The following is a 25,685-nucleotide window of genomic DNA, read 5'->3' on the forward strand; positions in this document are numbered from 1 at the left end:
TAGACTTTTGGTGCTGGGGGACTTCAACATCCACTTTGGGGCTTGCTTGTCTGGTGCAGCTCAGGAGTTCATAGCAGTCATGACAACTATGGGCCTATCCCAATTAGTTTCTGAACTAACTCATGGTGCACTCAATTTGATCTTTTGTTCAAATCAGAGGGGTGTTCTGTGGGTAGGGGATCCAGTGGTTTCCTCATTGTCATGGACGGACCACTACCTGGTTTCACAGCCACAATCCACCCCTGTAGTGGTGGTGGACCTATTAGGATGGTCTGTCCAAAAAGGCTGCTGGACCTAGTAGGATTCCAAAAAGCCTTGGAGGATTTTGATGTTGGTGCAGCCGGTGATTCTGTCGATGCCCTCGTGGGAACCTGGAACAGAGAACTCACCAGGGCAGTAGACATGATTGCTCCTAAGCATCCCTTCAACCTGCTTCAAAAATGGCCCCTTGGTATACTGAGAAGTTGTGGGGGCTGAAGCGGCTGGGTAAGCAACTAGAACGCAAGTGAAGAACTAGGTTTGAATCTGACAGGATGCAGCATTTGACCCATTTGGAGACTTATGCGATGGTGGCTGCACCAAAAAAGAGATTTTGGTCTGCATGCATTGTGACTGCAGGTTTGCGCTCAGCAGAGCTATCCCAGGTTGTGAGGAGTTTAGTCTCTGCTCCTTCTTCTTCAAATCAGTCCCCGGGGTCATTCTGCTGTGATGCTTTTAATCGGTTTTTTGCAAACAAGATCTCCTGTATTCGGGCCGACTTGGACTCCACTATTTCTGCAAGGTCTATGGAGGAGGTGTCCAGCAATTCTTATTGCAGTATTAGGTTGGATCAGTTTCAATCTGTGACTCCTGAGGATGTGGACAAGCTGCATGGGGCAGTGCAGTCTACCACTTGTTCTCTGGATCCTTGTCCGACTTGGCTGCTTCTATCGAGCAGGGAGACTGTTAGAGGCGGCCTAGTTAATATCATAAATGCATTGCTGAGGGAGGGCAGGGTGTCTCCTTGTCTGAAGGAGGCAATGGTTAGAGCACTCCTTATGAAGCCTTCCCTGGACACCTTAGCGATCGATAGTTACAGGCCAATCTCCAATCTTCCTTAGTTGGGCAAGGTGATTGAGAGAGTGGTGGCCAACCATCTCCAGGCAGTCTTGGAGGAAACTGATTATCTAGACCCATTTCAAACTAGCTTTAGATCTGGCTGTGGGGTTGAGACAGCCTTGGTTGGCCTGATGAATGACCTTTACCAGGGAATTGACAGAGGGAGCGTGACTGCTGGTTCTTCTGGATCTCTCGGCGGTGTTCAATACCATCGACCATGGTATCCTTCTGGAGCGCCTGGGGGAGTTGGAGATAGGGAGCATTCCTTTGCAGTGGTTCCATTTCTATCTCTTGGGTAGATTCCAGATGGTGGAGCTTGGTGACAGTTGTTCCTCAAAACAGGAGCTGTTATATGGAGTCCCTCAGGGCTCCATTCTGTCACCAATGCGTTTTAATATCTACATGAAACTGCTGGGTGAGGTAATCAGGAGATTTGGTGCTGGGTGTTATCATTATGCTGATGATACCAAAATCTACTTCTCCTTTTCATCTTCAGGGAATGGCACTCATTCTCTAAATGCTTGCCTACATCCCTGCTAACTTGGCAAAGAGGCATGTTTAAACACGGTGATTCTCTTTATTTAGCAGGGGGAGATTAAATGTGGGCCAGTGACTGTGTACTGTCAGTGACTGTTGCTGGTGTCTATCTTATGTTTCTTTTTAGTGAGCCCTTTGGTGACAGGGAGCCATCTTATTTATTTGTTATTTCTCTGTGTAAACCACAATGAGCCATTTTTGGAAGGGCAGTATAGAAATCAAACAAATGAATGATTGACTGAATGGATGGATGGATGGATGGATGGATACAGTCAGTAATGGGCTGGATGAGGGATAAACTGAATCCAAGCAAAATGGAGGTGCTCATTGTGGGGGCTCAGAATCTGAGGGATGGGTTAGATCTTCCTGAGCTGGATGGGGTTACTCTCCCCTGGAAGGAGCAGGTACACAGCTTGGGAGTACACATGGCCAGGAGTGCTTTCTATCAGCTTCGGCTGATTTGACAGCTGTGCCCATTCCGTGAAGAGGATGACCTCAAAACAGTGGTGCATCAGCTGGTAACCTCCAGGCTTGACTACTGCAATGCGTTCAGCATGGGGCTGCCTTTGTACATGGTTCAGAAACTTCAGTTAGTTCAAAATGAAAAACCCAGATTGGTCTCTGGGGCAACCCTGAGAAATCATATTATGCCTGTTTTGAAACAGTTACACTGGCTGCCGATATGTTTCCGGGCAAAATACAAAGTTGTGGTTATTACCTTTTAATAAGAAAAATAACCACTCCACATTTTAAGATGTTGGCAATATTCCTGAAAGGCTATAAGAAAAATAACCACTCCACATTTTAAGATGTTGGCAATATTCCTGAAAGGCTCTTTGTGCTGGTGGCCCAGGGTTCAAAGCCCATCAGTAGCCTCTCAGGAGGTGGCTTTTGGCAGGGAGCAGGCCCAGACCCAGCTCTGCGAGGAGCTTGGGCTCATCTATCACAACCACCACAGTAAGGACAGACAGACAGAAAGACACACCACCACGGCTAGGATCCCAATAGTTCCTTTAGGCACCAAAGTCCTGGTTATTACTGGTTATTACCCTGAATGGTTTAGGTCTGAGTTATCTTCTTCTGCACCTTCTTCTGCATGATCCCCACCACACATTAAGATCATCTCAGGAGGTCCGTCTCCAGTTACCACCGGTTCGTCTGGCAGCAATTCAGAGGTGGGCCTTCTCTGTAGCTGCTCCTGGGCTATGGAATGCATTCCCGGCAGAAATCCATAATTTGAGTTCATTACTGTCTTTTAAGGGAGACCTTAAAACCTATCTGTTTGGCCTGGCCTTTCAGGGCTTTTAAACTGTTGTAAACTGTTGTAAATTGTTTTAAATGTTTGCCCTGGTTTTCCAGGGTTTTTAACTGTTTGAATGTTTAATTGGTTTTTATTCTGTTTTTATGATTTTGATTTTAATTGTTAACTAGTTTTAATTGTTTTTATCCTGTTGTAAACTGCCCTGAGCCATTTTGGAAGAATGGTATATAAATTGAATGAATAAATGAATGAAATGCAAATTAGCCCACTTGGATTTGGGGAGTTTGAATATGGCAACCGTGCCCCCAGGCCACTTATGAAACTGACCTGAAGAATGAGAAGTTAGTAGCTCCTTCCTCTAGCTAGTATTTTCATGGTTCCCACAAGGTTTCCGAGCGCAACAGTGGGTCACTCCTAGAGTTCCAGAAGAGAGGTACAGCCTGCCTCTCAATCAAAGGATTGATTCCCAAGGAGAGGAACATATATTAAAAACAGGGCCTTCCTGCAGGTATTTTGTGTTCCTATCTAGGGGGACCCTCCTCCAAGTCAGAGAAACTCAGTTCTAGGGTTTCCTGTGAAATGCTTTGAACACTTGGAGGAAAGCTATATAAATACAGAGTGCTGTCATTATCTACGCAAAAATCAAAACAAAAAACACCGACACATCCCAAAACAGCTTTTGATTGCCTGCTGTGCTCTGTCTAGGACTAAGCCATAGGATGCCTATGTGGATGCTGTGGGAGAGAGCAAGCTCAAGCAAGGTTCACAGCAGTATCTTAAGAACTTGAGGCTGAAAGCATTTGTTCCCAGGGCATGGTGCCGGAGAGTAACTGATATTCTGTTCCATTACTGCTTCCCATCATCTTTCTTCCAGTCAATTTAATCTCTTCCTTTAAGTGAACATCGCCCTCCTGAAATTCATATTGAGGCTCTTAAGAGACTCATATCCTTCATCTTTCTGCCAGCCTTCATTGTCATTTCCCACCCCCTGCCATTCTGAAGATCGTCATACCTAAAAGCAAGGCTTAAAAACCCAAATTTGAATGCAAAGGTTGTTTTCACTAACAACATTTTCCCATCTCCCATCTCCATGGAGCCCCAAAAGCCACAGCAACTAATAACATACATTCCATCTCAAAATAGTTTTTATCTCTCACATTAACAACATTCTCAAGAAATGCATTCAAAACTAAAACTTTCGTAGCACAGCTTGTGAAGGTGTTGTGAAAACACCTTAAGCTTTTGGGTTGTTTTACAATATAATAGTTATGCACAATAATTAGTCAGCCACTATTTTTAGATATTTGCAGTTTAGGAAGTACTGTATTTCCTCTTCCAGTGATAGTTGGAACAATCAGCACTGATCTCGTTTTCTTTCCAGCCATTCCCCACAATTCCAGAAAACCCCATACTTCCTTCAATCCTTTCTTTTCTTCTCCATCTCAGTTGATGTTGACTTCCTATTGTCCTCATCTAACCCCTTCCCATGCCCGATTGGCCCTATTCCTCCCCTCGCCCCACAACTCTCAGATCCCATTATCGCTCCTTTCCACTACATACAGCATTTTAATCTAGCTCCATCCCTCTTGTATGCAAAAGTGTCAATGTTTCTCATGTTAAAAAATAAAATGAAATCCTGGACTTAGTCTCCTTCTCCAATAACCACCCAATTTTCCTTCCAACTCTAGCAGCACTTTTCTTGACCCTCTACAATCTTGCTTCTGCCCTCTGCACTCCACTGAGATTGCCCTTTATAAAATTAACAGTGCTCTTCTTGCTGCCACATCTAAACATCTCTACTCCTCATGCACCTTGACCTTGCAGTCACCTTTCTCACAGTTAATCACTCTCTCTTCTCTTCCTTTATTCTATACTCAAGCTCTACCTCCCTGCTTTCTACCTCCCTGTCTAATTGCTCTTTCACAGGGAAAACCCCTTACTCTGTTTTTCCTCCCTCCTTTGGCTTCAGGGCTCTCTTCTTGGTCCTCTGCTATTTTCTATCTACACACTGTCCCTGAATGACCTAATCAAATCTCAAGGCTTTCAGAATTATCTATAGGTCAATGACACTGAGTTCTACCTCAGAATTTTTTCCCTCTCCACCAACTTGATTTTCCCCACTTGGATGTTTCATTATCATCTTAACTCAGTATGTCTAAGCCAGAACTCATCTTTACTCCCAAGCCCTCCTTCCTTTATATACTGTCTCCATCAGAAGGGCTCTCAGAATGCAGAGGGGAGATGCAGCATCTTTTGCTGAAAAGCATGGCTGGTGGGTGCTGGTGGCTTATTAGTTTAAAGGTAAAGTGTGCTGTTGAGTCAGTGTCAACTCCTGGCAACCACAGAGCCCTGTAGTTGTCTTTGGTCGAATACAGAAGGGGTTTACCATTGCCATCTCCCACGCAGTATGAGATGATGCCTTTCAGCATCTTCCTATATCGCTGCTGCCTGATATAGGTGTTTCATACCAGCGGGGATTCGAACCAGCAACCTCTGGCTTGCTAGTCAAGTCATTTCCCTGCTGCACCATTAGCGTATTCATTTACTACATCAATATTTACATCATGCCAACCGTGCCAGGTGCTGTACGGAATCCAGAAGTAACACAGTCCTTGCTTCAGAGCCTCACAATTTGCATTTAAATTAGAATTTATCATTGTTTTAATGTTTTATCATGTGTCGTTTTATTGGAAATTACCCAGAGACATAAGTTTGGGGCGGTATATAAATATGCTAAATAAACAAACAACAAACAAAATCTCCATTGACAACATCACCATGCACTCTGCTGAACAGACATGAAGCCTTGGCTTCCTTTTTGATTCACTTAGTCAGTGATCTTCAAGTCAAACTGGTGCCTGAGACAGTGGGCCAGGCCATGACCACCCCACTATCCCCATGGAGCACACCAGCAGCAATGATTCCTGACAACCCAGGCACCAACATTCCTCATCTCCCATTGTGTGAGCATGCTGAGAAGTTTTCTTCCCCACTAATCCAAGCCTCAATGTCCCTACTTTTTCTTCACACACCCCATTCAGTGGAAGAATGCCACTGTGGCATTCTTCCACTCCCCAATTCATGAAACTTGTCCTCTTTCTTAAACTCAACAAGTCCCAAGGTTCCTCTGCATTCCCTCCCACTGCAAGACGGCATTTCTCCTCTCTCTGGCACATGAAGCACACCAGGGAGCAACTTCCTGCCCCCAGCCATTCCCTTCTCTCCCCAACTTTTAAAAAAAAAACAAAAAAAAACTTTTTACAGGTGTGTGTGTAGCCACCACTCAGGCTCATTTCCTCTTCCTGGTTGACCTCTGCTAATATCCCAGTTCTTCCTGCTTTTTGAAAAGATAGGGGCCAGGCAATTGAGTGACAGAAAGTGCAGGTCCACATTTCTGTTTTACTCCATTCTTTGCCCCTTGAGGGAGAATGGCGAAATTAGCAGTGGCTGAGCAAAAGGACAGACTGGATGAGCCTAGACAGCAGCCACAGTGCCACCAGCAGGTTGGTAGGGCAAGGCCCAGTGAGGCAGTGGTTGTGGTGGAGTGTCACCACCTCTTTCACATTCTGCTGCTTTAGACAGCCACCTCATGAGAGCAGCAGCCCTGCTAACTGCTAGTTAATGGTGGCAGGTATAGGGGTGTGTGTGTGTGTGTGTGTGTGTGTGTGTGTGTGTGTGTGTGTGATGGATTTATGCCAGCTGTTTTACACTGTGCCTTTATGCACAACAGCAGCAGCACTAAATAAATTGTTGCTTTACCCAATAGCCAGTTACCATTATCCCCACCCCCACCATACTGGGAATAACATTGCATCATGGAGGCTGCCAGAGGCTACCACCTTTTCTAAGAAGCCCTCTTGGAATGATGCTACATCATGACATAACATCATTGCTAGAACATGGTGGGGGAGAAATGGCAGCTGTCCAGAATCGGCCACGAAAAGGAGTTATCCCTCTTCTTCTCTTTGTGACTGGCTCAGGGACATTTCCTTGCTGTTGAGCCTGTCTGTCAGGCTAAGGGAGCAGTGGGCTGCACACGAGCACTAGCCAACCAGGCAGGAGGGGGGAAGGGATGCTGCCTGACTCATCCCCCTCCCTTCCTAGAGAGAACTCATCTTGAAGCTGAGATGAGTCCTCCAGTCAGGAGCCAAAAGCATTCTAGTGAGGTGGGGAGGCAGGAGGAATCGAGCATAGAGTGGACTTCTGCACAGTAGGCACCACCCCACCTCCAGGACTCAAGAATGCTTACACACACACACACACACACACACACACACACACACACTTATAGCTATGGCCCCAATCCCCTCCCTGCATGCCATGATCTCAGTTTGCTCAGGCTTCCCCCATGGTAGCACACACACTCACTCTCTCTCTCTCCCACCCACCCCCAAGCTATGCATTTTAACATAAGGTGCAGTTTAGCTCTTAGACATGACACTCTCCTTCTCAATCCCATTTCTAGCCTCACTCTTCCTTTTTTCACAGAGGAGGGGCAACTGCTTTTTCTTTGTGTGTAAAGAATGAAGGTCAAGAAGCCACAAAATACATTCATTTAAAAATATTAAGTGAAAACACTTGCATCAACTTGGCTGAAAATGAATCATAATCGTTTGCTGTAGAAATAATATTTGCTAGCAGGCTGACATATCAGACTGAAAGCTCACACATGGTAATAGTTAATGCACAAATTAAGCCATAGTAACTTAGTAATGTAAGGAGCCAATAAGGGAGGTGAAAAGAGAGTTTGAGGAACATTTAGCTAAAAGCATCAAGGGGAATAACAAAAACTTCTTTAAAAACATCAAAAGCAGGAAACCTGCCAGGGAGGCATTTGGACTGTTAGATGATGAGAGAGTGAAAGGGATTATTAAGGAGGATCTGGAAACTGCAGAGAAGCTAAATGAGTTCTTTGCATCTGTCTTCACAGTGGAGGATACTGAGTGTATACCTGTGCCTGAACTGAATGTCTCAGGGACAGTGGCTAAAGAACTGAGTCAGATAGAGGGGATGAGAGATGACGATCAAAACTGTCTGGAAAAATTAAAAATTAACAGATCGCCAGGGCCAGATGGCATCCACCTGAGTCCTTAAAGAACTCAAATGGGAGATTGCTAATGACTTTGCAAAAATATATAACATCCCTACAATCAGGTTCTGGATTGGAAAGCAGTCAATATAACACCGATTTTCAAAAAGGGATCCAGCGGGGAATCCAGGAAATTACAGGCTGGTTAGCTTAATGTCTGTTCCGGCCAAATTAATGGAAAGCATTTTCAAGGATAAAATTGTTAAGCATATAGAAAAACAGGTCCTGCTGAAGGAGGACTAGCATGGCTTCTGCAAAGGGAAATCTTGCCTCACCAGCCTTTTGGAGTTCTTTGAGAGTGTCAACAGGCTTGTGGATAAAGGTGATCCCACTGATGAAATATACACTTGGACTTTCATTTTTTAAAAAAGTTCCTCAGCAAAAAACTTGGCCTTTTTAGTTTAGAAAAATGACAACTGAGGGAAGACATGATAGAGGTCTACAAAATCATGCATGGCATGGAGAAAGTTGATAGAGAGAATTTTTCTTCCCACTGTCATAACACTAGAACCAGGGGTAATCCCATGAAACCAATTGCCAGGAAATTTAGGACTGACAGTACTTTTTCACACAACACAATTAATCTATGGAATAATCTGCCACAAGATGTGGTGACAGCTACCAGCCTGGATAGCTTTAAGAAGGTTTTCGATAAATTCACAGAGGACAGGTCTATCAATGGTTACTAGTCTGCGGGCTATAGGCCACCTCCAGCCTCAGAAGCAAGATGCCTCTAAATACAAGTTGCAGGGGAGCAAGAGCAAGAGAAAGGGCATGCCCTTAGCTGTTGCCCATAAGCTTCCCAGAGGCATCTGGTGGGCTTGGCATCATGGCATTATTCCGCCTACACCAAGGCTCAGCTTAGTCCGGCTTGTATAAGCATGATCCCAAAGGAACTGAATGTGTGCTATGAGCAATGAATCTTGCATGAACCCATAATTCAATTATAGAGCTGAAGACAGTTATTTCTTCTAGAATCACATACTCTAATAGTTTGGGATTTATTGCTTTAACATGATGATTTTTTAAAGGGCTTTTATAGCTAACTTTTTTAAACCAAGGTTTTACCTACATTAGCAGCCCCTCTCTGCCATTTCCCTCCCATTTCTGAGGGAATGGGAACAGGCATTCCTGTTTTGGCATCATAGGCAAAGTTTCACATCTCTCAGACATACTCAAAGTAATACAAAGTTGCACCTACTTCCTAGAAGAATCCAGCCCAATTTCACTAGTTCCTTTTTTTCCTCTCTCAAAAAGCATACTAATTTCACTGAAAGAAGAAGATCTAGCCTCTAGATTTTACAATTCTGTGTCTCTATAACAAGAAAGATGTTAAAGTGAACAGAGTTGATAAAGTATTGCAGTGATTTTCTGATGTTATAAGGCAAAGACGGAAGCAAGTATAAACTCCCCTCAGGGTATGCTATATTGAGTGGTATTCCAGGAAGCTGATTTTTACTTTAATCTTGGAAATGAAATTTTCCTAGTGTTTAACCCCTGACTGAATGACATTTTGAAGCACTAATTCAAAGGGAAATGTTTTGTGCTATCATTTCACATGGGTGTCAGAGGAGAGTTTAAACTCCCACTAACCTTTGTACTTTGATAGAGTAATAGGAGGATAAGAACATAAGGAGAGCCCTGCTGGATCAGGCCCAAAGCCTTTCTAGTCCAGCATCCTATTTCCCACAGCAGCCCACCAGATGCCTTGGGGAAGCCCACAACCAGGAGATAAAGGCATAACCCTGTTCCTGCTGTTGCCCACCCTGGATGTTAACACATTGGCCATCTGCTGCAACCACTGATGCTAGAACAATCACACTGACATCAGCAGGGCTACTGCAGAGGCACTTTCACCTTCCATAGTTGAGAGAAAAATCATCTTACTGTGCTAGATCACTGACAGATGCCCCAATCCAAAGATCTGCACATACTCAGAGGCATACATAGATATCTTGTGGATGTCCCCATTTACCTCAGCAGAGAGAGCTGATCCACAAGCACACTACAATGATGGTGGAGGCCTTATTGACAAGAAAGAGCCACTTGTACATTGGAAATCCCACATCCATAAGCAATTGCTGCAGCAGACTGCTGCAATTTTTTTCCAGACGGCTGCTCTTCTATCATCATCATAATGGGTCAAGGACTCCCTTGTCCTATGATTTCTGGAGATGGAATATCATATTGGCTAGCTGTCAGCTTAGGAAAATATGAGAAGCTGAATGGAAGAGTTTTGCTTTCTCAGTAAGGGCTTTAATGCAATGAGGCTGAGAAAACTCATCAGCCTGGCTGTTAATCCTGCAATTTTTCAGCTTTCACTTTTTGTATGCGGCAAAACAGATAGGGCCAGTTCCAACATGTGCTGTACCATTTAAGTGTGATTTTCCATGCAAACAAAAACCATATTTCAATTCGAAGCCACGTGGATTTGCCTTCTAGTGGAACATATCCCACATGCACATCTTCATGAAGGAACAAACATTTAGACTGGAATCCTTTATTTCCATTCACGTACGCAAGAAGAAAAAAGCAATATGGTTATTGGTATAACTAGAAGCAAAAGCCTCCATAGCAGGTCTCATAATTTTCATCGATTGGACAATGCTTTAGAATCTTGAGTAAAAGTTCATTCAGTTCATTGATTTAAAAATTAAGGGTGCCCTCTCATTAGGAACATGTTTCAAATTGTCTAAATACTAGAATAGGAACATATAAAGCTGCCTTATACAGAGTCAGACCATTGGTCCATTGAGCTCAGTATTGTCTTCACAGACTGGCAGCGGCTTCTCCAAGGTTGCAGGCAGGAATCTCTCTCAGCCCTATCTTGGAGAAGCCAGGGAGGGAACTTGGAGCCTTCTGCTCTTCCCAGAGCGGCTCCATCCCCTGAGGGGAATATCTTACAGGGCTCACACTTCTAGTCTCCCATTCACATGTGACCAGGCCAGACCCTGCTTAGCTAAGGGGACAAGTCACGCTTGCTACCACAAGACCAGCTCTCCTCTACATAAGAATGAAAACAATCAAGATATATAATTTTGACCAGTTTAACTAATGTAATATTTTGAACAGCTACTAACAGAGATGGCAGCATAATGTTTCCACTTCTGTCCAAATGGTACAGCACACTTAAAGCTCTTCATTAACAGCCTGGAAATAAGAAGGTAGGTATTAAAATTACTTGTGCAGGATAACACTGAGCTGTTAATAAATTCTACTGCAGGCTATATTCTTAAGAGATCACATCAGAAGTTTTAAAATATGCTAAACGATAGAGATAAGACTTACTAAGCAAAAAGTGAAACACGTTTTTCCAAGCAGAGTTAACATCCATTAGCAAACAAGGCACCTTTCAAGAAGCAGCCAGCACCAATTAGCCTTAAAATAACCTCTGTGACACAAAGGCTGCTTTGATTTCTGTTCACTGCAGACCTAATCTTTAAAAAAAATATTATTGAACTTTTATGAAATATAATACATTATGATCCGGTAAGAGTTTTGTTTTGTTTTAGAATTGGATTAAGGTGATGGCAATCCCACCCCGCCTCCAAAAAAATAAACAAACCCTCCTTAAAATATGTGGGCAATTTCAGAAGCCCAAGGTGGGGCTTGGCAGGATTTCTGGCAGTCTGGAGGTGGGAATGTCTGAACAGCTCCTTTTCTTCCCATACCATCTGTTTCCCAGCACTACAGCCATCCACTCAAGCTCCATAATAATTCTTCCTTCTCTTATCCCACATCTCAGAATGCTCCATGCCTGATGAACAGTTCTGCATAACTTAAACTCTGCCACCATGACATTGCCTTTGTTTTGTATTTCTGGTTCAGGACTGTGTATACTTCATGATCATGTAGTCACTTTGCCCAAGAACTGAAATTGGTATTGGGCATAAAATTCAGCATGTGAAGAATCGCAAAGACCATTGTTAAAAAAAGGTTTATTTGACGTATTATGAAAGCAATATAGTTCAGAGAGACCATTTTCATGACTTTCCTAGAAGGGTGGTCCCTTGGCAAGGGTGGACTAAAGGTCAAGGTGCTCACAACTGTGTACCTGCTGCTGGCTCTGCTCACAATAGCAGTGGCTTGCTGTCAGCACAAACTACAGCTACTTCCACCAGGAGACAGTCATGAAAACAGACTCTGCTGCCATTTTAATTTCAAAAACCAAAAGCTCCCTAGCCCTTCAGGCTGAGGAGGAGGTCTAAGTGTGGCCAATACCTGGTGAAACCTCAAGAGGGTGTGTGTGTGTGTGTGTGTGTGTGTGTGTGTGTGTGTGTGTTTTGCATGTAGTTCCCAATCTGCACCCTGAGGGCTTTTTTAAAAACACAAAAACCTACCATAAACACAGAGGCTGCAGTTTGAAGCAAAAGACCCACACAGGAGAGAAACCACTTCATCCTTTCTCTGCACACTGTTTTTACACTGGAAATAATCTCCCAGCTGCTCTTCTACAGGTGTACTTGTATCTACAGGTGCACTTGTATCTTCTCCCCCATGGAAGCAAAAGCAACTTGTGGGAGGGGTGATTTTTAGCTGAAAAGCTCTCCAAGGGGGGAAAGAATAAAGAAACACTTCCTCCATGCAAGTTTGCTGTTTCAGGATGCAGTCTCCATGGCTGCATTTTCTTTTTCTAAAAGCACTCTGGAGAAAACCTCCACATAACTCAGTGTCACGTGGAGTGTGGCTCTGTCCCAACAATAACTGTTTGTGCCAAAGGTAATGCACACAAGGCTGGCGCCAAAGAAATACTCAACAGAATGCAAAATGAATTACAGCCGGGGGGGGCACACTTTGCAAAAGGGGATAATAATTCACCGCAGAAGGGTTCCAGTTAGATGTAGCCTCATTATTTTGTAATCCCACACTATTCCTCCAATGCCTTGGCCCCAGGGCACATAGAGATTTGTGGAGAATGAAATATTCTCCTGTGCTGTAAATGACTCTCGCAACTGACAATTTTTAGATTCTGCTGGAACATTAGAAACGCAAGTCACAGACACATCACTGAAGGAGAACAGTAAGTGAGCTCAGACTGGAGATAGCTGCTGAAGGCAGAAATGTAAAAGACACATCCAAGACCATACTTCTATAACACTAGGCTACTGAAGCACTTTTCTTCCTCAGTCATATGGATTTGGAGAAAACAAAATATATTCAGAAAAGTATTTATTATTATTTTATTTGCATTAATATCCCGCTCTTCCTCCAAGAAACCCAGAGAGGCACATATGGTTATGTTTATTCCCACAACAAACCTGTGAGGTAGGTAAGGCTAAGAGATAAGTGACTGGCCCAAAGTCACCCAGCTAGTATCATGGCTGAACAGGGAATACAAGCCCTGTGGGATCTGGCAAAAGGCCTATCTAGTCCAGTATCCTGTTTCACACAGCGGCCCACCAGATGCCTTTGAGAAGCCCACAGGCAAGAGGTGAGGGCTTGTCCTATCTCCCACTGTAACTACCTGCAACTGGTACTCAGAGGCATCCTGCCTCTGAGGCTGGAGGTGGCCTATAGCCCTCAGACTAATAGCCATTGATAGACTTATCCTCCATGAATTTATCTAGTGGCCATCACTACATACCATGGCAGAGAATTCCATAGATTAATGATGCACTGTGTGAAAAAGTACTTCCTTTTGTTGTTCCTAAATTTACTGGCCTTCAGTTTCATGGGATGACCCCTGGTTCTAGTGTTGTGAGAGAGGGAGAAACATTTCTTTTCTGTCCACTCTCTTTACTCCATGCATAATTTGATACACCTCTTTCGAGTCTCCCCATAGTCGCTTCTTTTCCAAACTAAAAAACCTCAGATGCTGTAGCCTTGCCTCTTAAGGTGATCCAGGCCCCTAATCATCTTGGTTGCCCTCTTCTGCACCTTTTCTACAATGTCCTTCTCAGGGGCGTAGCAGGGTTGGAGTGGGCCCAGAGACAAGATTTTAAAATGCACCCCCCTCACTGAAGCTCACCTCATGAAGTAAAGAAATCTTAAATGAGGCTGAATAGTGGTAACAAAAAGCATAGTAAAATTTATTTTGTGTGTATGTGTGTGTATGTATATATATATAACCATACGTGTGTGTGTGTGTGTGTGTGTATCTCCTATGTGCCACAATAGAATATCATCCTAAATTATATTTTTTAAGGTTTTGTAAATTGTGGATGATGCAAGTCATTTAATGGTACTAGAGAAAGACATGCTGTTCTGGTAGCTCCAGGTCTTAACACTCAAATCAATTTCGGAGGATGAATACAACTGAAGGAAGCCCGGCCGGGTGCACGGCTGGGGGAGTCAGTCATGTGACTTGCCGGGGGGGCAAGGCAGTGGGCCCCCAGACAACTGTCTCCCCTTGCGCTATTATAGTTATGCCCTTGGTCCTCCTTATGATATGTTTACCAGATACGATGCACGCAGTACTCCAAATGTGGCTGCACCACAGCTCTGTATAAGGGCATTGTAATATTTTTCAATCTCCTTCCTAATGAGCCCTAGTATGGAAGTTGCCATTTTCACAGCTATCATGCACTGAGTTGACCCTGTCCATCACAACCCCAAGATCTCGCTCCTGGTCAGTCACTGACAGCTCAGACCCCATCAGTGTATGGATGAAGTGGGGTTTTTTGCCCCAATATGCATTACTTTACACTTGCTTACACTCAACTGCATTTCCCATTTTGTCGCCCAGTAACCAAGTTTGGAGAGATCTTTTTGGAGTTCCTCACAATCTGTTGTGGATTTCACTACCCTTAATAGTTTAGTGTCATCAGCAAATTTGGCCTCTTGACTGCTTACCCCAATTTCTAGATCATTTATGAACAAGTTAAAGAGCACTGGTCCAAGTACAGATTCTTGGGGAACAGTGTTCCCTCTAACAGGGATTCCCAGATGTTGCTGACTACAACTCCCTTAATTCCCAGCCAAAGAACGTTGCAGCTGGGGATTCTGGGAGTCGTAGTGAACAACATCTGGGAATCCCTGTTAGAGGGAATACTGTTGGGGGACCTTACTTCCCTTCATTGTGAAAATTCTCCATTTATTCCTACCCGCCCTGCCCTTCAAACAGTTACCAATCCACACATGAACCTGTCCCCTTATCCTATGACTGCTAAGTTTCCTCTGGAGCCTTTGTCAAAAGGGGAACTTTGCCAAAAGATTATTGGAATTCCAAGTATACTATGTCAACTAGATCACCTTTATCCACATGCCAGGATTTGAACTCAGGTCTTCCCTGTCCTAGTCCAACTCTAACCACTAACCACTACACCACAGAAAACTAAGATTCTAGAAATAACCAGAAGCTGGCAATAAGATCTGCATGATTCTGTTGTTCACATTAAACATTCTCTCCTTTGGAGTAAACTCTTTTTCTTTCAAAATACTCTCAAATTGAGATCTGGGGGGGGGGCTCCATGACCCCTAATTTCTTTACTCAGCTCATTTTTCTTAATTCCTCCTTACTCCTTGCGCTTCCATTGCCCCCAACAATCAGTCTGCCCCAAATAATTCCCATAGGCTAAAATATAACAAAACTATTGCCTTATTTCATTTTGTTTCTGTATTATATCCCTATTTCTATATATTCCTGTGGCTATTTAGGTTGGCTACAATCCTACACCTAGTTCAATTAGGTTGCCTAAATCCCATTGGGCTGGCCTGGATGATACATCCACCAGCCCTCTCATATGAGATAGGAATGTAGTTGTACCCATCTGAACACAGAGTGAATGCTTCTTAAAGGTATTACAGAATACTACCACCTCTCCCTGCAAAATTAGGTGACAGCGGGGTGGCATGGTGGGGAGGGGGCCTTGCATGCCCAAGCTCCTCCCCCATGTGTTTGAGGGGGATAGCAGACATAGCATCTAAAACAGGTCCATCATTATATCTTCATGAGAAAGAGAATCCTTTCCTCTGGACCACTTCTGCAGTTATGTTTCTGTGTTTATGCTTTGGGATCATAAAGAGGCAGCCAACAATTGTCCAAAGATACAGGATTTTTTGCAGTGTTAGACTGCCATGTGTAGGTGAGATGCAGATTGTGAGATGTTCCTTTCTCAAATGCTATCTGCTTAAAATGGAACAATGCTCTGTGAAGCATTGGGAATACCCTGTGTTAGGTTTGACTTGCACATGTGTGCTCACAATCTCTCAGCTAAATCTGTGAACGTTCTTTACTGAAAATTACACAATATTGCCATTGGCATGCAGTTCTGATTATGGTGGTAAATTCACACATCCAAATCATTACTGGACTGCATAGTCAATGAGCAATAAGCATGCATGTATGAAGAAGCCCTTAGAGAAGACAGACAAAGAATGAAAGGATTGCAGAATGTGCTGGTAAACTGAGGGCAAATGTGAAAATGAAACGGAAACAATCAACTATCAAGATGCACGTTGTAAGAAATGTTTGTTCTTCTTTTGGGCCAAAGCTTTCCAGTCTCAGTTACAGGTTGAGTATCGCTTATCCGGACTGCTTGAGACCGGATAAGTTCCAGATTTTGGACTTCTCCGGATTTTAGAATCGTCCATAAATAGTACAGTGAGGCAGAACTCCCGCGAGAGCGCACAAGAATTCCAGTGGCAAAAAAAATGGCAGCGGCGAGGAAGTGGGCAAGTGGAGGAGGTGAGAGGCACCGGTGGTGGGACGGCCCAGCCCGGCCCTGAAGGAGGTGGCAGGACAGCCCTGGCCCTGAGGAAGGTGACTTGACCGCATTTTTAAAGTAAGCTGAGGCGTTTTTGTTTTGTTTGTTTTTACGGCGCGGTGTACGGATTTTAGAGCATTCCAGATTTTTGATGTCAGGATAAGAGGTACTCGACCTGTATACTCACAACATAGCTGACCTATTATGCATATTGGCGGTTTACAGGAGTCCTAGTGCAGAAGAATGCAGGAGGGGTTACTAAGAGTAATGCAGTCATTTTTGTGGAAAGTGTTCTTTCAGTGATGGCCAAATTTGATTTTGAAGTTAAAAGAGAATGGCTTGGATTGTAGCAACTTCTAAGGAAGTGGGAGAGAAAGAAATGAAAGAAGAGTACAGAGGAGAAGAGACTGCTAGGTAAAAATGCTTTGAGGAATGTGGGCATAGTATTGCTATCAAGGAAAACAAGTTGGCCATGGAGGAAAATGAAAGGCTCAGTATTTACTTCAATGCACTCTTCATGAAGAATAGCTTCTCAGAGTGTCTCTGCCAGCCAAAGATGAAGGGCAGCCTTAATTTCCCCAGACTTCCCTCAGAAACATAGAAAGCTATGAAACTAAATTGCCCATTTCATTCACAGATCTTGTAAACAAGAAATTAATTAGGGAAAAAAATGGTTTCAGTTCTCCCAGAGAGAAATTTAAACACACCCTCACCCCCAACAAAAAGTAAAATACTCTATGAATATCAGCCGGCATCTGGAGCAGCAATCCACAGGCACTCCTAATATCTGCTCCCATGCAGTGCTAGCCCCTGCGCTGTTGTGACCACACTCCAAAGCACAGGCACTCTTGCACAAGAGCACAAATACTTTTCAGAGCTTACCTGCACTTCAGAGGTGCTCTGTTAGAGCAGAAACACATTAAGGTGGTTCACACAACTATAAAGCCCAGGCTCAGGGATGGTGGTGGCGGGGAATTCCCCACATGACTGGTTGTTAGTTTCCTTGTGGCCCATGGTTGCTGCTTCAGCAAGCGGCGTGGCAAGAAAGAGGCTGGGAGAAGGACGTCCAGCCTACAGAAAACCCACAATGCACCACGCTGATTGTGTATTGCACTGAAGGCAGTCTAGAGCTCCTCACCCTGGCCTCTATGGGAGGACAGGCTTCCAGCAGCCCGAACAGCCAGGGACTGCGGTAAGAGGGCGCAGACACCCTCTTACCTCAGTAAAAGCCCAGGTAAAAATCCTGGGTTACCCAAGGGGGCAGCACCAGGATTGGGCTCAATCCTGGCACACTACACAAGCAGCCCTACCCAGGTAGGGCTGTTTGTGTGAACAACCCCATTGTCAGCTGTGGATGTCAGTCATTAGGCTGAGGGACATGATGCAGTATTCATTAGGCTGCTGTCCCATCAGCATGGTCTGCCATTTAGAGGGCATTTATATTTACTTTTATCAGCTTCAGCTGATACGCCAACTGCAACCTCACCTGGATAGAGATAGCCTGGGCACTGTTATATCATGCTCTGGTAACCTCTCACTTAGATTACTTCAATGCATTGTACGTGGGGCTGCCTTTGAAAATGGTCCGGAAACTGCAGCTGGTACAAAATAGGGCTGCAAGACTATTAACTGGAACTTGACGTTTGGATCTTATTACACCAGTGCTTTGTCAGCTACATTGGCTATCAGTCCACTTCCAGGCCCAATTCAAAGTGCTGGTTTTAACCTTTAAAGCCCTAAATGGCTTGGGACTGGGTTATCTGAGAGAGCACCTTGCCCCATATGTCCCGGCTCAGTCCTAAAGATCTCCTTCGGAGGACCTGCTCCGAGTGCCCCTGCCAAATGAGGTGAGGCGGTTGGCTACTAGGGAGAGGGCCTTTTCAGTGGTTGCACCCCATTTGTAGAAGCCTCCTCAGTGAGGTTCGCCTGGATTCATCATTTTGTTCTTTTAGATGCCAGGTAAAGAATGTTTTGTTCACCCCGGCCTTTTAAATTTTGATTTTTAAATTTGATTTTTTAAAAAGTTTTTTAATTGTTTTGTATTGAATTTTGAGTGTGTGTTGTGACTAAATGTGTAATGTGTTTTTACTTGATGTTTTAATGCTCTGTTGTGAGCTGCCCAGAGAACAATTTTTTTTAAATCGGGCAGCTAACAAATAATGTTTATTATTATTGCTATTGCTATTACTACTACATAGCAAAGAAACCCCACAACAAATTGGCTTGCTAGATCAGATCAAGACGTGTTCCAGTCAAGTACATTACACAGTAGCCAGCCAAAAGCTTCTGGGTGCTGGCCAGCAAAACTTGAAAGTGATTGCTATATTCTGTTTATTTTCAGCACAGGGTAGCCAAAGGTATACTGCTTCTAATGTTCCATCTAAGGAGGAACTACACATTACATGTAATTCCACAATTTCTTTTACAGGATTTTTCTATCTACAAGATACAGTCACTGATTTTTTCTTGAGAGTTTTCCTTAAGCAGGCAAAGAGCAGCTTTGGGAGAAAGAGTCGAGTCAGGGAATCAGTGTGGAGGCAGAGAATGAAGAAGGAAAAAAAAACCCTTCCTGTGCTGTGGCCACCATCCAGATTTCCAACAGCTGCTTTGGGAAGAAAACAAACTTTGTTGAGTTCCAGTCACAGAAGTCTGTTTAACATGCCATTCAGCCTTCTGGCTTAGATTTGAAGCTGGGAGGGAGACTTCTTAACCCTTTTCCCTCAGGCCATCTTCCTGCTAAAAACCGCACCTCCACATTGCTTTTACCTGAAAGGATATGGATACCATATCTTTGAATGTTTTGATGCAGACTATTGCAATTTGGAAAATGAAATCTATTTACAGAGGCCCCAGCTTTTGGGGAAATGTCTGGATCTTATGCATCAAATTAGGAACGGCTGGTCCATGCCGTAGCTCTCAGGGATGTATTTCTGAATGCAAAAAAAGCTTTTGGAGGGAGGGGAGGAGAGAGAAGTGAAAGTCACTTCCACGCCCCCCTCACATGCTTGGCTGTGGAAGAAGACTTTGCTGCAGCTATGCTCCAGCCTCTCTGCAAAGAGGGTAGAGCCTTCTTCAACCCTCATATCACTGCAGAACTTGTGAGCCACTGTTGTGTAGAAATGCCCCAGAATTTCCGATACAGAAATTCCCTTAGAAATGAAGCAGGATTCTGAAATGTATATGAAAAAATAAATTTTTCAGTCAGTCAGTCCTTTATTGCGGTCATAGACCAATACTTAGTAAAACATGCATACTTACAAAAAACCCCAAAACTCAGCATAATAAATCAAACAGATTGTAACGCAATACTGACAGGTTAAAATTAAGACAGTTGTGGTGAACTCCAGATATGTATGTATTTGATATTAACAACTTTATATTCTGCCTTTCCTGGAAAAGCTCAAGCAACCTCTATGTATACACGTAACAAAAATGAAAAACCAGAGTTCAGCCAACAGCAAGGAGCAACCATCTTAGATTTACCTGCCCAATAAATGGAGTGCTACCAAAAAGCTACCTCTTCTATTTACAGTCACGTATTGTACAAGACTAAGTCACAATATGACTCAGCTGTAAAAAAAAAAAAAGGAAAGGAAAAAAAGCCTTTGTTTTCTACTCAGTCGAAGTGTTAATTACCTCAGGGGGGTGGGATGGCACATTGTGCTTTACAATAATACTTTGTATTTCACAGCTTTGTTTTGCAAGCCCTGGATGTGGTCTCCTCAGCCAAGTCTACCCATGTCTTTAAAAGGAACCCAAAAAAATCATGCTATACTACCTGTAGGCATCAAGATATATTAGCAATTTAATTCATCCCTGCACAGTCTGAAGGGCAGAAGTAACTTGAAAGTATGCTGGCTTAGGGTGTCATGAACTTGTTGAAGTATGCATGGGCAGAAGTTAGCTGAAATATTCTACTGTCTTTGAAATGCCCTAAAAGGAGGTTAGGCAAGTCCAGAAGAAACATGACTGCCCATATCAAGCCAGGATGCTTTTGATACTGGTGTCAAGGGGGTGGTGGTGGGGACTATTGACCTTGTGAACATAAACAATCTTCTTATAATCTCTTCTGTTTCAGTTATAGTTGAACATGCTCTCCTAACTTTACAGGTTCACCATCACTGTGCAATTCTGGTTGTTGCTAAAGCAAAAGAGCCATTAAAGTATCCAAGTAGCAAATATCGAGAATTATTATCAGACACTGCATGAAGTAATGCAGTTGCTAGTGGTTTCTCAACTAAGGGGACATCAGATAGTTCATTTTAAATCACTATCCCTTCCCCATTTTTGTACCTCCCAAGAAATTCACTTCTCTGCACCTCAGTTATTTATATCATGACTAACCAAATTAATCATATGCACATCCTGCTACTGTAGTGCTACCTTACTGTAGAAAAGTATTCCCAATTATCTATACTTCTGACTACCCAGATATCCTGGATATTATCAGGCCACTAGTATTAGTGAAGATTAATTGCATTCTGTGGACAGTCCCTGCTCTAGTGGCCAAGGATTGTTAACACACTGGCTGCCCCAGTGCTTCTCAATTACATACAAGACGCATTCTTACCTTGTGGTGTCCAAAGTCATTCAATATGGTCCCAAGCTTTTTGGTGTGTGCGTGAAGCTTATGAGCAGCGATCACTGGATTGGGATCTCTCCAGTCTATGGACAGGCGATGGTACCACAGACGCTGTCCTTCCTGAATATGTGCTGATTTGATGCTAGGATCAAAGCGATGTACCTCACACCCACTGTTGGCCATGCTGATCTCAAACTGGTTATCATCACCACCCAGTCTTAGCAAAGGAAAGCAAACAGGGAAAGTATTGTTACTTCCAAATAAAAATATAGTTGCAAGGATTTTTAATTCCTTATTTACATTATTTATATTTGAGCCCACACTATCTTCAAAGTGCTTGGGGCAGATAAGAGCAACGTTAAAACACACATCACATAAAACAGCAAAGTGTTAATCAATACAATGGGCTTTATTTGTTTATTGTCATTAGATCACATTGTCATGTTTACTTTCTCTTACAAAAGTGAGTGGCTTCCATTGGCTTTTAAGAGAGAAAAGCTAGAGTCAGGAAAAACAGAGAGGCAGGAGGAAAACTTGATTCCCATCTCAGATATTGACCACTGCAGTGCTAGGGAACAAGTGTCAGTGTGTTGAGAATGTGGATTAAGCATCTCCTGGTAGAAGCTGACAGATGGATTCAGATGGCTGTGCAATTCTTTCACTATGTGCCCATCTGAAAAATTAAGTCACATTGACCACGCTGCCACAGAGTTGTCAGAAGTTACTTAAGCAGTGGTGTGGTAAACATGGCTTGAATTTCAAGCTGCAGTGCAATCACATTATTGCTCAATTTCTCGTTATTTGATTACTTGCAACCAGGGGCAGAGCCACCATTGAGCCAATGGGTTCAAAGAACTCGAGCCACCACCCAGCTGAGTGGCAGAGCTGATCCTCCACTGCTGCTGGGAAGAGCTTTCAGGGCCGGAAATATAGGAGGTAAGCACCTTCTAATTTCCACTTAAAGCACCTTAATTATTAAGCACCTTAATTTCTGCAGTACCCGCACCAGCCACTTAATATGGCCATGACCTCGCTGCAGGCCAAACCTGACCACCCCCACCCGAGCAAACACCTGCACTGTCGCTGCTCCTCTTCTGCTGCCTCTGTTCCTTCCAGGCTCTCTTGACCATGTGGAGCCTATTGTTGGTCGAAGGGTCCTGCTGAGCTGCCACCCGCACCTCCTTCCTTTGCCCCTTAATTCTGACGTAAAGGCCACATTAGCGTAAAGGCCGCAGGCATCTTAAAGTAACTTTTAAAAACATATGCGCCGCAGCCTTTCTACCAGAAAACACGTTACAGTTTCTTACTGCTGCTGCTTTGTGTTTTGTGTGTTATAGTTCTATATAGGTTTTTAAAACCTTTAAATAGAGATATATCTCTATTTAAATTAAATATTTATATTTAATATTTGTATTTTTAATTTTTATTTTAACTGTGTTTTGTCTTAATTATATTGTAAACTGCTTGGGATTGTTCTAATGAAAAGTGGTACAGAAATAGAACAATAAATAAATAACCTTCCCTAAATTAAAAAAATGCACCATTACACCCAGAATATAAATACCACATAAATCAAGACACAGTATGGCAAATTCTTTCCCTCCCTCTCTCTACTGATGGTGGATAGACATTTGGACCTCCTGCAATCTCTTTAGTCTCCTCACTCAAGTTTGACATTATGGCTTACTTGTGTTTTGACATGTGCTGAAAGGAAAAGCTGTAGAATAAGAAGAAGCAAAGAAATGCAATGCCCATCTTCATGGATGGAGCAGCTAAAACTAATGTAAAAGGGGACAACCTTCAGAGTTTTAAAGCTCTGCTCTGTCATGTTCCTATGAAACACTTTCTGCTTCTCATCTTATTCCTCACAAACACACAAACAACAGATATATTTCTTTCAATGTCTGATGCAATATAGATTTATTGTAGGACAAATGTAAAACATTTGTTCCCTCTACAACCATCTCCTGGGAAGAACCCAGCTGGTCTTCATTTCCTCTTTCATAAATAAAATACATTAGATAAGAAGTGTATTTCAAGGAGATTTTGTCTTTCTCTGAGCAAGATTACTTTTCTGTGCAATCACACACCGAAGAGTATCTTTGAGTAGAATTAAGGGCCAATGTCACTGAAAGATTGTAATTGGATTGGAGTCACAAGGAATTACAGTTGATTGCTATGTAATTCCTTCAGAACTGCACACATACACCCCTCCCTGAACCTTTTTAGGAATATCTTTCCAATTTTCCATCTGCTGCTTTTAAAATCTTCTGTGTCAAATTTTTATATATTTATATTTTCTGCCAGAAATGCAAGTCAGATACTGCATCAGTAGTTTTCCTCTGAAGCTCACCAAGTGATGAAACTCAAGCAGAAATTAAGTTTTTGTTGATTTAGGTATTATTTATGTAGGAGTGCTTATTAGTGCCCTCAAACCAAAGCTCTTATTACCAAACCAGGAATGATAAAAATGCCGGAGTTACTTTACAACGTAGCCAAGGTTTTGTCCGTTTATTTGTTTGTTTATTATTACATTTCTATACCACCCCATACAAAGGCACTGGGCTGTGCACAACAAGTAAAATACAAGAACAACACCATTTCAAACAAACAGGTTAAAACAATATAAGAACAAATTTAAAACAGTCCAGAGCCATTTTAAATACATTAAAATACTTAAGAACAATTCAAAAACCTTGGAAGGCTGGGCCAAACAAGTAAGCCTTTAGGGCTTTCTTGAAGGCCAACAACAAGCCCAAACTATGGATATTTGTTGGGAGTGCATTCCATTGGCCAGGAGCAGCTACAGAGAATGCCCAGATCCAAGTTGCCACTGGACATGCCGGTGGTAACTGGAGACAGACCTCTCCGGATGACCTCAACGTGCAATGGGGATCATACAGAAGGCAATGCTCTCTAAGGTAACCTGGACCTAAGCCGTTTAGACCTTTAAAGGCACTTTGTATTTGGCCCGGAAACATATTGGCAGCCAATGCAACTGTTTGTGGCATCCCTACATAGAGCCCATTGCAATAGTCTAGCCTGGAGGTTACCAGTTAATGCACCACTGTTTTGAGATCATTCTCATCAAGTAATGCACACAGCTGTCGAATCAGCCAAAGCTGATGGAAAGCGCTCCTGGCCATAGCCTACACCTGGGATACCAGGGTGAGGCCTGGATCTAAGAGCACTCCCAAGATGCGTACTTGTTCCTTCTGGGGGAATTTAACGCCATTCAGCAAAAAAAAGTCCAACATCCCTCAAATTCCGATCCCCCACAATGAGCACTTCCATCTTGCTTGGATTCAGTTTCAATTTGTTGTCCCTCATCCAGCCCATTACTGCCTGTAGGCAGGCATATCCATTGCCACAACCATAGGAATTACTCTGCTGAATCACACCAAGAGTCCATCTGCTTGAGGATTCTGTTTCCATAAAGTGGTAAGCCATTCACCTGGGAACCTTCAAGCAGCGTATGAAGCCAACAGTTTTCCATTGCTGTTTGTCTCCAGATTCTGCTACTCACAGATAAACTGCTTTTAACTGAAGTTAACTGTCTAACTGCAGTGGTGCCACTCCTACCTCTCAGGCAGATTCCAGATGGTGTCCCTTGGAGACTGAAAGCTCTTTAAAATCTGAACTTTTTATACAGTGTCCCTCAGGGCTCCATTTTGTCTCCAATGCTCTTTAACATCTACATGAAAGCGCTGAGAGAGATCATCAGGAGATTTGATGCAGGGTGTTATCAATCTATTTCACCATGTCAACATCAGAGAAGGTGTAACCTCCCTAAATGCCTGCTTAGAGGCAGTGATGGGCTGGATGAGGGACAACTAACTGAGACTGAAGCCAGATAAGATGGGGGTACTTATTGTACAGGGTCGGAGCTTGGGAGAGGATTTTGATCTGCTGGTTTTTTATCTGTCCACTTCCCTAGAAGTTTCCCCAGAAGGTACATAGTCTGGGGCTGCTTCTGGATCCAAACTGCTCCCTGGTGTCCCAGGTTGAGGCAGTGGCCAGAGGTGCTTTGAATGATATGCCAGCTGTGTCCATTTCTTGAGATAAATGACCTCAGTACAGTGGTGCATATGCTATTAACCTCCAGACTTGTCTACTGCAATGTGCACTATGTGGGGTATCCTTTGTACATTGTCTGGAAATGGCAGTTGGTCCAGAATGTGGCAGCCAAGGTGGTCTCTGGGTCATCTCTGAGATATCACATTACTCCTATACTAAAGTTACACTGGCTACCAATAAGTTTCTGGGGAAAACAGAAGGTTCTGTTTATAACCTATAAAGCCCTAAAGAGCTTAGACCCTAGGTACTTAAGAGAACATCTTCTTCACCATGAGCCCACTGCCCATCGAGAGCATCTGGAGAAGTTCGTCTGCAGTTTCCACTGGCTCGTCTGGTGGCTTCTCAGAGATGGACCTTTGTTACTGCTCTGAGGCTTTGGAATACGGACCCTGCTGA

General features: G+C 43.3%; 1 protein-coding gene across 2 annotated transcripts in view; it reads right to left on the reverse strand.

The window, feature by feature from the left end:
• The window catches only part of METTL24 (methyltransferase like 24), a 114,893-nt gene that overhangs the window by 19,964 nt on the left and 69,244 nt on the right, over positions 1-25,685 (reverse strand). For both annotated transcript variants that reach the window (XM_053301431.1, XM_053301352.1), the window contains one exon: positions 21,201-21,429. In XM_053301431.1, coding sequence (XP_053157406.1) covers positions 21,201-21,429 — 229 coding nt within the window. The remainder of the gene's footprint in view (positions 1-21,200; positions 21,430-25,685) is intronic.

The sequence above is a fragment of the Hemicordylus capensis genome, chromosome 1, assembly GCF_027244095.1.
Source record: "Hemicordylus capensis ecotype Gifberg chromosome 1, rHemCap1.1.pri, whole genome shotgun sequence".
Classification (NCBI taxonomy): Eukaryota; Metazoa; Chordata; class Lepidosauria; order Squamata; family Cordylidae; genus Hemicordylus; species Hemicordylus capensis.